Genomic DNA, 14,292 nt, shown 5'->3' with positions numbered 1-14,292 from the left:
GTTTTACTATATGATACAGTGTAAAACATACTGAATTATAAATTCCGTAGGGGAGGTAAACACAGAAGCCACAACAATTCAACTCACCCTAGGAGTTATTGGAAAAAACAATTTGTTTGTGTTCCAGCATCTCTATGAACAGAAAATAAAATGGGCTTACATTTTGAAACATCTTTGAGAGTAAAATTACTTAGAGCATTTTAAATTGCCAAAGTCCTATCAAGAAAACTCTCAATTTCCCTACCTTCCATCACGATCCTGAACATCAATGGCAAACCAGAATATTTTAGGTGAATCTCTATGAACCAAAGGATTTCCCAAAGCAGGACAGGCCTTAATCTGGACGCATGGCAGAAATAGACTGCTTTAAACACCCACAAAATAAACAAGCCAGGTTACCGGTGAGCATCCTATCCCTTTTCTCATGTTTCTTTCTTACTATAATTAGGCAGAGCAAATGACATTTTGTCCACAATATAAGGATCATAGACAGTGACAGTATTTAGGGAGAAAGAAGGTCACCATCTGAGGGAAGGTGGGGCTGTAAGTGCAGTATCTCTTCCTGTGCAGTTAGTTCTTCATGGGGGTCCCCTTTGGAATGAAAAGGCCTAGTGGAATGTGTGCTCCCCTCGAACAATGTGTGATGAAAACTCATAACGGTCCTGGCTTCTGTAGCCACAGATGTTGCACTCCAGTGGGTCCCGGTAGCCATGGCAACCCATGTGAATGGTGTACATGACATGGTCCAGGAAAAGGACTCGGCAGTGCTCACACTTGAAGGCCCTTATCTGTTCTCCTTCTCCATTGAAAACCTTATAGATGTCCTTCAGAGAGCCCTTGGGGGCCTTGGTAGCATCCAAGGCCTTGACATCCTCCTTCATGTAAGGTGGGCTTTGTTTCCTCTTGGGGTTTAAGGCAGGGTTTCCTTGGTAGGACTGGTGGTCATCATGGCTGCTTTCTGAGTCCGTAGAATCGAGGCAGCTATTACTGGGAGAGGCCTCTCTTTCCTGGGGTCGACTCTTTGGTCTGATGAGAGAGATAGGGCCATCCATGTTGTTTTCGTGACTGTCAGACGTCTCCCTGCTAACGGGTCTTTCTATCCTGCTTGGATGATAGACCTGAGAATAAGCTGAGCCTAGAACTGGGGCCACCTCGGCGATTGTGCTTGGTGCATGCTGCATCAGAGGGTGAAGGGCCTCAGCTCCAAGGTAGGTGATTGCATTGTTGATGGCTTGGTCCATCATGTGAGACTGCATCAGCTCAGCCTCCTTCTCATACGTTAAGTTCATATCAAAATGAATATCTGGGTAGCTGAATCGCATCAGCTTTTCCCCTAAAATTAAAAAAAAAATCAGAAGAGAAAAGAAAAGGAGAAAACACAACAAAATTAGTGGTTGGATTAAAATCGTAAAAACGTACAAATTAACTAAACACTTGCTCCATTTTACACAGGTCAAGTGTTTGGGCATTTTTCGTTCTGTCGAGATGCACAGGTACTGTAACCATGCTAAAGAAATTGTTAATGAGCCATTTGCACTTGCTCTAATGCCGTCCCGGAAATGCCCAGCCTGATAGCTATTTATTTAAATTTTAACTTTTATTAAAATTTCATTTTCATGACTCTCAAGAATATAGAAGAAAGAATAAATTCCAGGTCAAAATAAATCAGAGACTGTGCTCATTTCTGCATATCTCAAACACAGGAATGAACTACAAAGCCCAGGAGAGCAGAAGGGATCTGGTCATAGCATACGCTGTTTTACTCGAGGAGGAATAATTTGGCTGATTTAACTACTACTTTAGAATAGAAAAGCTATCGAGTCAATATGTACCAATCAGTAGAATGCACACAATCATTATTAAAGTGATTTAAAAGCTGATAAAATAAATGTAATTAAAATGTCTTAAAAATTGTTTTTAAAAACACTTGTTCACAAAGTTGGAAAGTATTTAAGTTTTGTTTTTTGGGATTGGCAACTTTTCAAAATCCTTTTCTTGTTTGAAGTATATTGCTTCTCCTTTAATATTTACTATTAAAAAATAAAAACATTCCTCAGTATTTTATTTCAACACAAGGTCTGAATATTAACCATAAACCAGTTTGGGGGCTTCAAACAGAAAAAAAAAGCAATATTCCTATTTGTAATAGTAGTTCACCTCTCTCTCTCTTTCTCTCTCTCTCTCTCTCTCTCTCTCTCTCTCTCTCTCTCTCTCTCTCTCTCTCTCTCTCTCTCTCTCTCTCTCTCTCTCTCTCTCTCTCTCTCTCCCTTTCTTGTTTGTTTTTCAAGACAGAGTTTTTCTGTAGCTTTGGAGTCTGTCCTGGAACCAGCTCTTGTAGACCAGGCCAACCTGGAACTCACAGAGATCACCTGCCTCTGCCTCCCGAGTGCTGGGATTCGAGGCGTGCGCCACCACCCCACTCAACGAGAGAATTCAGAAAGCTGCTGTGGTGAGCGGCCTGGGCCAGAGCGGTGATGGGACAAGCGGAGAAAGTTGATGAGGCAGACAGCGCCTTTGCGCATACTGCTGCTAACTAGGCCTTCGCGATTCTCTAGACAGATATAATGAGAAGCAGGAAGCATGAAGGTGAGTTTCCAGTCTTGGGAAACGGAGTGGATGATAGCTTCGGTTTGAAGATCAAGATGCAGAACAGGTACATCTGGTGAGTACTCAGAAGTATCTGGGTGGGAGATACAGACACGACAGCCTCGGTTGGCAGAGAGCAACTCTAGAAGCGTGACGGCTGATAGCATCACTCAGATGTGGGTAAACTGAAGAAAAGGTCAAGAAGAGTGCTGGGGAAATTCTTTTGTGTCAACAGTCAGAGCCAAGCTGGATTCTTACACTTAGCAGCGTATCTAGAAGGCCTCTGGCCCTGTTTCTCACGGAACGAGGGTTTCACAAGGCCAGAGAATGCAAGCTTCACTCTTCTCTGTATAACGGTCCCAGAATTCTCCAGCAACAGCGTCTGGGTGTGTTTCTAGGGTCTGCACATCCTATACACCAGCAGTGCTACTGGAGAGCACGTGCCTAGGCTGATCCTTAAGAACATCTGATTCTCTACATGTCATCTGCGTGGTCCAATAGGCAGAGAACTTGTATGTAGATAGGGGCACCTAGGAGTGTGTGCGTGTGTGCATGCATGTGCGTGTATGAGTGTGTGTGTGGTTTTGAAAATGAAAAGAACCAAGAATGGGTCTTCCATGGGGCAATTATGTACTTAGTCCCAAGATCTACTGGGGACTCTTCAGAATTCTATACATGTGGACAGTTCAGTGAGGAGGAACATAGAGGCTGGAAGAAAAGGAGAAACCCTAGAAACCAAGGGAAGAGTGTTTTTCAGGTGGGTTTAAGATTTCAACAGTGGCAAATGATCTTAGGATGTGTATGTCGGACACTTTCTCCAAGGGGCTCATTGCATTCAGAGCCATGCAAATGTCTTGCGGCCTCTAAGAGAATACTTTCAGGGGAACCTAGGCAAGAAAGCCAGGTTGCATGCCCCGAAAAAGGAATAGAACAAAGGAGAGCATGGGAAGGAGGCACTAAGAATTCCATCTTTGAAGAGGAGAAAGCAGGGTACAGTACACAGATGAAGACTTGGGCTGAAGTTAACAGAATTGCCCTTGAAGTACAGATAGCAAAGTGAGAAGGATGGAAACAAAATGAGGATAGGACAGAGAATTCAGGGCAGAAACCCCAGGAATTAACCTCAGTCAGAAAGAGGGATTCGTCTTTCACTAAAAGAGGGCGAAGACATGAGGTATTTACACGGATGCCCACAACCCTAGAGCACTGGTGCAATCATCTCATTTGCTCCCTGTGACTATAAACACAAGACGTCCAAGGACGGACATAGCAAGTGCATGGACAGTAGGGACATGAGGGAAACGGCCAGGATGGAGAGTAGGAGAGAAGACTATTCAGGACATGTTGAGGGAATGTCACTACATCCTTCGCGTGGGCAATCTGGTATTTCAGATCAATTGCACATTTACCTAGCGTGGCAGTCATTCACAGGAATTTTGCCAGAAATACTTACTGGCAGCTGAGACAGAATGTGGAAAAGATGCTGTGTTCAACTCATGGGACAGTGAGATGTCCCCAGGAGAAGTAGAACATGGCAAGAGAGTCAAAAATACTGGCAGGCAGTGGTAAAAGGGATGAAGTGTGAATCTCCGCTGTGTAAAGTAGGCTAGAAGAGGCAGACAGACAAACAGAAGTCCAGGAATCGCTGCCTGGAGAATGCAGTAGGTCAGACAGCAGTGTTTAACTGAGGGGCAGCGAAAAGGGTTCATGCTAAGTATGGAATGATGAAAATTTCCATTTTAAGAGCAGTCAAATAGAGAGTTACTCAATTGATGTAGCTATTGTTTGCTGTATATTACCAGAATATATTCCAAATAAAGAAAAAACAAAAATCAAGTTTAAATAAAAATATAATGTCATTTTAAAATCATATTGTGGTTTTATAAAATCCTCTCTTTTAAGGAATTCCAACACTTGGAAGGGAGAAGCAGGTTGATCTCTGAGTTCAAGGCCAGCCTGCTCTACACACAATTTCCAGGCAGCAAGGACTAAAAACACATCCCGTCTCAAAAAACCAAAATAAAAAGCAAAGCAAAACAAACAACAGGTAGCAATTGTGAGTCAAAGGGAACACAAACTGTGACAAAGAATTGACTAAATAAATTTGGGACTTAGAAAAAATAGTAACTTGTTCTTTCCAACTACATCAGTAGTCGGTTAGATATGAATATCCCTCACAGGGGAATCTCTTTCTAAACTAAATGAAGAGTTCAACATGGTGTCTCCTGCTTGCAACACTGGCACGCAGTGGGCAGCGCAGGAGGATTGCTGTGGAAGAGAGTGCCACCAGATGAGACATGGTCTAAAAAATACAAAAGAAAAAGTGCCTAAATAGAGCCCAAATAAAACAAAAGATAAAGTAAGTAACTGGACTGCCAGCTCTCTTCCGTTCATAGAAGCCTTTAAAGGGGAACTGGATGGAAAGCTGCCGTGACGGCTCACTCAGTGCAACTTAGTCTCTCTCTTACCCTGCTCTCTGGTGTTGGAAGGTGAGAATCCTCTCTTTTATAACCATATCACTATAAGAAGATATTACATGTACAAGAAATAACAGTTCTTTAATAATGCTTTCCACTGAAACTCTGTCATGCATACATTCTTTTAAAAAATGCAAGACCCTCTTCCTAAAAGGTGACCCACAACATACAGCATAGATAAAGACAGATGCCAGCACTAGGAACACCAGAGAATATCGAAAGACTTGGAAATGAATGATGATATCCACATAAATATATGATTTTTAATCTTTTCCGCTCAAAAATCAAAGACTGGATAAAAAAGAGGATCAAAACACCAAGTACAGATCCATGTGCAAACCTTTTTAGATGAACACTGCTACATTAATTTTTGAAGGCAAAGTTTGGAAACACCTAAAATGCCTTTGAATCTATATCAAATATTCAGAGACATGATATTAGAAATTCAAATAGTCAAAAAAAGCTGACACTAATAGAAATGAAAAGATACCACAAATGTGGCCAGTAGTGTAGATCCCATCTCTTACTCAGGATGAATTAAATTGACATGTTAGTTTTAACACATGATCTCACTTTCTATATCATTGCATGCTGAGATGGTGCTTACTATCCAGCAATCATTCTTTAATACTTTCCCATAGGCCTAAGGCTGTGCACACACATGTGTACATGCACACTGCACACGGTAGGTCGTAGAGCGGGAGAGAAGATGTAGCAAAAACATGGCTATTGTTCTCACATCATGGAGCACACCACTCACGTCTAACACATGGAACTGTCTTGTTCCATCGCAGTCCCCAGATACAGAATCATATCATCCTTCTGTGCTGCTTACCCACAAACTTCTGTGGAGTGGAGCTTTTGCGCTTTCCCATATTTGCCGTGAGCTTCTCTATGACAGCAGGTCTCTCAAAAGGCACCAGAGAAATATTGTTGTCCATAATAGGCTCTTGTTCCTTACAATCTTCCATGGGCGGCACTACATAAAATCATATAAGAAGGCAATCTGGTGATTTGTTCAACATTTGAGAGACACAAATAAGTATGCTATCCTGATATGTGTCATATAAAATAAATTTGTCTACTCAGATAAAAGGAAATGAAAAACACAGTATTAAAGAATATTGTTTAAACACACACACACACACAGAGTTTATTTTTATGAACCCCTCTCAGATTAGTGACACAAACTGTTAGTACTGCTGGTGGCCAACATGTTCATCTGATTCTTTTCCCTCATTTCATTCCTCTGAAGTATGTGTAGTGTAGATTAAAGTTGGTAATACTTTAGACTACACTATTACCAAGACTTTTTGACTTTACTTTTCTAAAATAATTTACATCTGTCACCCTGTTTTGAAGAAAGGCTCAGCAGCAGCTGGGTATTTGATGACTCTTCCCCCACATGCTTTCCTGCTGCTGGCTTTCTATTTGATGAGGTCTCAGCCTTACTGGCAGCATAACCACCTGCACACGGTCCCTCACGCAGGGGGTCCGGTTCTGCATTTGTCTGTGCAGAATAAACTGTAGGAGCTTCAGGCTGTGGTTCATCTCTCAAAACAGCTCTCGAGGAGGAGGATGAAGGAACCCATTTCCAATCTGGCTCTCGGAACTGCTGCCCTAACTCATTTGATGGCTCCACTGCTTGTCTCGGCTGCTGCTGGCCTCAGAATGGACATTGCTAGCGTAGACAAGGGACTCAAAGAAGTCGCTTTTCAGTAAGAATCCTGTCCAGGATATTTAGCTGAGAAGAGGGCAACATTCCACACATATCAGAGAAAGGACCAGAAGGTTCTTACACCTCCTAGATGCTCTTCCCTCATTCAGCATCCACTGTTGAGTGATTCACCCAGGTCCTTTTATGTGCAGAGGATGGACCTATTGCATGAGACCCAGGGCACTCTAGTCTCCAAGGGTGAGCCTCACTGAAGGACAGCAAAAATTTTAAAGCAAAGCTGAAATGAAAACACATGTCACACGACTTATTGATTATCAATACATGTTGCTGATCTTAAATGAAAGAGATCACCAAGAAGCCATTCTTCACTCAGTCATTTTTAAAGAAATCAACAATGAATGTCTGGGTAACCTAGTGGCTCGACCAGTAGAAGTTAAACTTTAATCTACATTTAAGAAGGCACCCTCTGGCTCGGAATAACAAGGAATTCTCTAACTGCTGGATGTCAGCCAGCGTGGAAAAAGAAAGGCAAGGTGAGAATTAGAAACATGGGCATTAAACACGGATACTGTTTATGACACTATTGAGAGAAGAATTTCTCCCAAAGGATTTCATAAGATATTATGTGATCTTTTAACAAGTATAAAAATAACTTGGAAGAAAATCAAAAAATTTTTCAGCAAAAAGATTAAAATAAAAAAAAACAAAAACAATACCAAGATGATCACAGACCTCAGCTAAGAGAGCCAGGAGGCAGGAGGCTGAAGTAATGACATTGGTGTGACAAGGAAACAGGCGGTTGGATGTAGATTATGACCTTGCGTTTTCAGTAGTAAATTCATAAGCACTTACTACCGTATTAAAATAATGACATGCTGGGCATGGCAGCTCATGCCTGTAACCCCAGTTCTTAGGAAGCTCAGGCAGGAGAAGTGCCATAAGTTGGATGTTAGCCTGGGACAGGTACCAAGAGTCTGTTCCAAAAACAAAAACAACCTACTAAACTACAAAGTAGTCCACATGTGAACCAAAGAACATACATACCACAGGCCTAGACACAAAACGAAAAATATTGGCAGGCAAAAAATTGTTGTAAAATTTGCCCCAAAGGCAGTAAAACTAGTGGATGGGGTTTGCCCTGCATGTTGAATATGCTAATTGGTTCGGAAATGAGTAGACCAAAGACTGGCAGTTTTGTTTTAGGTTTTACACTGAATTTTCATATTTGCACACACCTAACACTCAAAATGAAACCTGGGTGGGGACTCTCCCACACCACATCCACCTCAGTTCAGATGACTTGTCTTAAGTTCAATGACGTTCATGTGCTCTGAAAACAGTGACTATAACAGAGCATTTCTATTTCACAACAGCTCCTCAGGCCAAACGACGAACTTTCTGCCACCCTGGCAGTGATACTGACGGACAGAAACCTGGTAGTAAGCACTACCTCAAGGCTTTCCATTTAACAGTCTGCACAACACTTTCAAGTGCTCAGGAAGCAGGTGCTCTTCATTTTACAGGCAGGGAATCGAAGACACCACGATTGGAGCCAATATTTGCTGTGTATCACTATCAGGTCAGAATGCTAATCCTGAGAGGTTTTGCTTTAGGGTATGCCTGGACTGCACTATAATATTTTTGTAGACATATTTTGAATACTGCCATCATATATAATATCTCAATATCCTTGTAAATTCATTGGGGAAAAGACCTGACACTTTTTTCATTAATTATATAATCTGAGTTTTGCTTTCATAAATGCGGTGCAACTTAACATATTATTTCTACTATTTAGAATTCAAATCAAATTTTTAGGTAGTTCATGTCTCAATTGTATTAATTACATGACAAGACATTTATCTAGATTAAAGGTGTGTGTGTGTGTGTGTGTGTGTGTGTGTGTGTGTAGCTTCATTTGTTGGAGCAAACTCCAAAACTCAGCATCTTCATTTTCTTTGTCTTTATTTGAAGTAATATTGAGGATAAAAGCGTATTTAACTTTTCATATCATATTTCATCACACGAATAAACTATAAATGAATATCAATAAGAGTATTCCCAGCACTGCTTCTTTTTACCAAAAATATCTTCAAATTTCAAATTTTAAGAAAACTTCATTTTCTTTCCATTTGACTGATATTTATAAGAGCATTTAATTTTCTTCCTAAATATGCCTCCAGTACTCCACCCTACTCCTCTGTCTTGACATTGCCTTTGCCTCCTTTCATTGCCATCAATGGGACCAGTCTGCTCATACTTTCCTATGACGCAGGGAGACATCAGACTTTTGTCTACATTGATGATACTTCCCTTCGGTGGACACTGATTTTAGTCACCCAGTGGCTTCTTATCAATTAAACCATGACATTCACAGGCTGGCGCAGCATACAGTGCTTTTGCCTCCCAACCTGTTACTTCAGCCTTGCTTTCTGTCGCTCTTTCAATTAACTTGAATTATCTGCTAATTTCCTTTGCTACACACCTCTGCTCTGCATGGAACATACAGTCTGTCAGCTGTCAGATATATGGACTTTGTCTCACTTTTCTCATTCTCAGATCTGATGCTATGCAAGTTTGAAGCTTTCCTCAACTTCTCCATCAGTGAAGGGTCTGTGGCCTTGGAGAACTTCACAGACATCATTACTACAGCATTTGTTTCAGGTCATTTGGTTATTTTTAACCTGGAGTGTTCACTAATTAATAAAGGTATATAAAGTGCAAACTTTTATCTTTCTACTTCCAGGATGCTCCATAGCAAGTCTTTGAGAGTCTTTTCTGAATGAAGTGGAAGAATATCACTTTTTCTTCAGACCCTTCCTCTCATGAAGAGCCAGTGTAGGGGACAAACCAGTTTTGGAAAAGAGAGGCTAAGAAAATTAACTATGTCAGACATGGAGTTGAGGCCAGCCATACTAATAAAAAACGTCCATTCATACCACTAACAGAAAGGGGGAAACAGTAAGAGGACAGAAGAGAAAGAATAAATACGAATTTCTGAGATGCAAGGCAAGCTATTCATATGAGACAATTAACAACTGTAATAGCATCCCACCTTTGCTTCCCCATGACATCTGGCATTGGCTTCCTCACACGCCAATACAGTTCCCTATTAAATATGTTCACGAAGGAAAAGGAGACTTACTATGCTCTCAAAATATTACTATGAATACAGAAAAGCACAGCCACGAAATGGTGTTAACCATGCAGTGAGTGTGGTTGAGGCATTATCTAATAATTAAGAACAACTGTTAAAGCCAGAACATCAAAACCTGTCATATTTTACTCCTCCCTGGCCTGGTCCTGCTGGCCCCAGCGTCTTGCCTTCTCTTTCAAGCTCATCCTTACTGCGTTTTAAGTCCTTCACCAGAGCCTATGCTGCAGAAGGAATAAAAATCTGGGAAATGGGACAATACCAAAGCCCCAATTACTTAGACGTCACATAGATATCTCTCTAGATATGACACACATTCTGAGATAGGTCCATATACATATAATTCTCTGAAATAAGATAAAGTTATGAAAAGCTCTGGCTTTTATCTGGGTAGACATGTAATTCAGATGTCTGTAAATGAATGGATAGAAATAAATTAACAGAATTTGCATATGCCCTCTAACCAAAGGCTGGAATTGAAATGGGGGACCATCACAAGCAGAAACCAATGAGGACATCAAGGAGCATCTTTGGAGAGCTTCTGCATGCAGCTGAACCTGCTTGGCCCTCTGTCTCCAGTCAGCTCCCAAACCAACCACTGAAAACAGCTCTGCTCAACCTTGGGGTCTCAACCCCTCAAGCAAACCTCTGTCTCAAAAATACTAACATTATGATTCATAAGAGCACCAAAATCACACTCATGAAGCAGGAACAAAAATAATGCTATGGTTGGGGGTCAGCACAGCATGAGGAACTATTAAAGGGCTGCCACATTAGGAAGGCTGAGAGCCGTTTATAACAAAGCTATGATCCGAGTAGGCAAATGCAAACCCCAATGTTAAACGGTGATAACATTAAAGAGAATGGCCTATTCACTGGCTCTTAGTATTAATGCTGCAAAATCTAACAGCAAAACAATCACTTAAGACACTTATCATATAACCTATTACATGTAATTCTCACAAGATACCTATGACCCACATAGTTAAAGACCAGATAGTCAAACCAGATTTCTCAGGTCCCACGTCCACAACTGTATAGCATCCACGCTCTGGGTCCTATGCTACCTCATTCATCCATTCAGTTGACAGAACCAGTTCTTTATGTAAGGACTCAAACTACGGTAAATAAATAAAATATTTAAAACTGTGAAAAAAAAACAAATTAAAGCCCACAAAATCACCTCCACAGTATATTATGTATATAAAAAGCAAACTAAAAAAATTGATAAACAATCTTTAATTGTCTATATCTAAGTCAATTAATATTTATATTTTTAAAGTGACTGGGGGAAATCATAGCATATAGTATTAGTCAATTCTTTTTAAATAAAAAACACAAATATACCAGTAAGATATAAGAGCTTTTGTTTTTATTTGTATAAAATCACTTGGTCTAAGTAGATAAGAGAGACACTAAGAATTTAAAGATCTCCTTTGTAAGAAGAGTCATTTGCTGAACTAACTTTCCCAGAACTGGCACACCACTAAAATCACCTTCCAACTGCTAGGAACGAGGTGTTTTCCTGACAGAATATGTTTTAGGAGGAAGGGGAAGGGTCAAATTTTGGTCTAGGTTATCTCTTGCATGTGTATAAAGTAAAACTACCAATTCCTCAAATAAATTATTAGGCACAATTTCAAGTTGCTTGTGCACCCGTGAGAGAAGCTATGCCACCCCAGAGGGGTGTTAAGCCCCTCTGCATCCATGTGCGCGACTCAGAGATTAATGTGAACCATTGCTGTAGAGAGATACAAGAGAAGACTAAGCAGTCCTTTCCTGTGGCATTTCTAATGTAGCTCTACTGCTGGCTGTCATTACTGTGTTAATTCAAACACATGCTATCAGAACTGATTCGGGAATGCCACGGAAACTCAAGAATCTCGTTCGTCGTGTGTTCCAAAACAGCTCATGTCAACTGCTGAGGAAGACAATCCCATGCAGAGCAAATGTGGTTGAAACTGTAGAATAAGAGAAGGGAGGGTGTACCCCGAGAAGACTAGACACAGCAGACCAGGAGGAAGAGGACTCACAAATGCATTGCTACCCACCATGGTGACTCATGACCTGCCCGGCAGCCTCCATGCTGACATTCTGGAGATAGTTGTGGCAGCGTTCCTTGTGCTCCTCCAGTGAGCTTCGCTGCTTGTAGCTTCGTCCACAGTAGTTACACTTGTGAGGCTTACCCACTGTGAAGAGAGTCAGGGTTAGTGCGCTCCTCACCTCAGCAAGTGAACAGCTCAACTTCTGATATTTGGAAGAAACGTTTATATGCTCCTCAGACTTAGTCTTCCTCCTCCACACTCCAATTTAGGCAAAAACAATAAATTGTCTACTAAAACGAAAGACAGCAAGAAGATAGGAAGATCGCACCTCCAGAAGTAGGGGAAATACTGAATCAACTCGTGCTCTGACTGTATTGTCTGCATTCCCATCCTCGGGGCTGATGATCAATCTGTACATAATGTGACTCTTAACCCATTAACCTTTACAGTTAGGCCAGGGTTCTCTTATTAAAAAGACATATCAGGGCTATCCTGCATACACAGTAACGGGTGTGTATGTGTGGGGGGTCTGCACGCACGCACACGCACGCACACGCGAGTTTTAGGAAGATCTGAGAAATTTTCTGAAGAAACACTAAAAATGCAACAGCTTGAAATGTCACTGTTTAAATAAAAAGAGATTAATTCATGGGTACCAAGAAAATTAGAAAGAATTCAAGCATTGAAAAATTATAGATATAACTAGAGAGGTGGTTTCTCTGTGTGTCTGTCTGCCTGTCTGCCTGTCTATCTCCCTGCACTGCGTAGTCATTGTCCACATACCAGAGCTTTGCAACAAGTGGGTACACTCTCTGTGCAGATCCTGCCTTTGTGCTGCCAATAATTACCATCCAAGGTGCTGTGAGCAGGGACCACTGGAGCCCTAACATGTTTAGTTACCATGGAAATGGTGCCTTCCACAACGTTTCATATCATGGAAGGGAATTTCTCCTAATAGCTATCGAGCCATTTTCTCATTACAGTTACTAAAACATGTACTGTGATGTTTATGGTGAACAACTTTGAAAAACTCAGAGAAAACAATTGTATGGACTGAAGGATATTTAGAGACAGGACTATCCATAAGGTTGGCACGAGCACTTTGCTTCTTGGTTTGACAAGGATCCAGAACAACAGACACCAGTAAGTGCTCAGCGCCAGAGCCCCTGAAGGACAGTGGGAATCAGGGCAGCTAATCTCATTTGACTCCCCAAGGAATCGTTTAGTTTCGCCTAGAGAACAAAGAGCAGCCTCAGTTTTCATAGTAATATCCTTACTGCCAGCAACCTTACAAACCCAGGTGGTGACACGCGAGAAACCGTAGAACTGTAGCAAGCAGAAGCACTCAAAGATGCTTAACCTTTGTGCTGCTGATCACAAAAACAAATGCACAACAACAGCAAAATCAACCCAAACTGTGGATTCTATCTGATGCTCATACACATTCAAATCGATTGTTTCATAATGCAAGATTTAATAATGCACTTTAGATAAAAGTGATCTAAGGCAAGATTAGCCATTTAAAAATACTGGGGGGAAATTCCTCCTTTTGAAAACCAGGTATTCATTGTTTTACTTCTGGAAAGTAGCTGTTAATACATGTGTAGAAAATAGTCTTTATGGGAGCATTAAAACGTAGGTAAAAACAGATTAAATAATATGTAGCTGCATGTATGTACACTGCAAGATGTGATCCTACCAACAGTGTTTTCATTTTTTATTACCATAGAAACAAAGATGACAATATGCTGGATAAGTCTGCTAACCATTACTATCCACTAGATACAAGTATAGCCCACTGTGAGACAGTTCAGTCACACCCACCGTCCCCGGGGTTAGTTTGCTGCACCGGACATTATGAGATCTGTTTTCTGATTATTTTCACATGTTTTATGTTAATTTAAGCATCCTACGTATCATGTCAACTTACCTGAAGTATGACGATATGTTACTGTTCTTGGTTTCTATCCTCTTTAACCTCCCAGTTTATTCGATATAGTAACAAACACACGCGCACACACACAGAGAGACAGACAGACAGACAGACAGACAGACAGACAGACAGACAGACAGACAGACTTTTGTCTGAGTATCTCTTCCTGTGGCTGTGATGCAATGCCCTGATAAAGCAACTCAGTAGAAGAGCTTATTTCTGTTCAGGACCCATCCTGGCTGGGAACTTAAAGCAGCGGGAGGTCACACACCCCACAATCAGGAAGCAGAGAGCAAGGAATAGGAGTGTTCGCCATTCTTTCTTCTTTTTATGCAGACAAGGATGCAAGCCCAGGGAGTGGTGCCACTGAATTCTAGGGTGGGTTCCCCTGTCAATGAACCTAATTAATAGAACCCCTA

The 14,292-nt window shown here is 41.1% G+C and overlaps 1 protein-coding gene across 1 annotated transcript in view; it reads right to left on the bottom strand.

Moving 5' to 3' along the window:
• Positions 1 to 246: 246 nt before the first annotated feature.
• Ikzf2 (IKAROS family zinc finger 2) overlaps positions 247 to 14,292 on the bottom strand; it is a 140,658-nt gene continuing 126,612 nt past the window's right edge. Inside the window, exons 6-8 of the mRNA XM_038339811.1 lie at positions 11,947 to 12,084; positions 5,899 to 6,042; positions 247 to 1,333 (exon numbers count right to left, since the gene is read on the bottom strand). Of these exons, the coding sequence (XP_038195739.1) occupies positions 609 to 1,333; positions 5,899 to 6,042; positions 11,947 to 12,084 (1,007 nt within the window). The 3' untranslated portion in view covers positions 247 to 608. The remainder of the gene's footprint in view (positions 1,334 to 5,898; positions 6,043 to 11,946; positions 12,085 to 14,292) is intronic.

Source organism: Arvicola amphibius, chromosome 8 (assembly GCF_903992535.2).
Source record: "Arvicola amphibius chromosome 8, mArvAmp1.2, whole genome shotgun sequence".
Lineage (NCBI taxonomy): Eukaryota > Metazoa > Chordata > Mammalia > Rodentia > Cricetidae > Arvicola > Arvicola amphibius.
The sequence above is the reverse complement of the archived record's forward strand: the minus strand, read 5'-3'. Positions and strand labels throughout refer to the sequence as shown.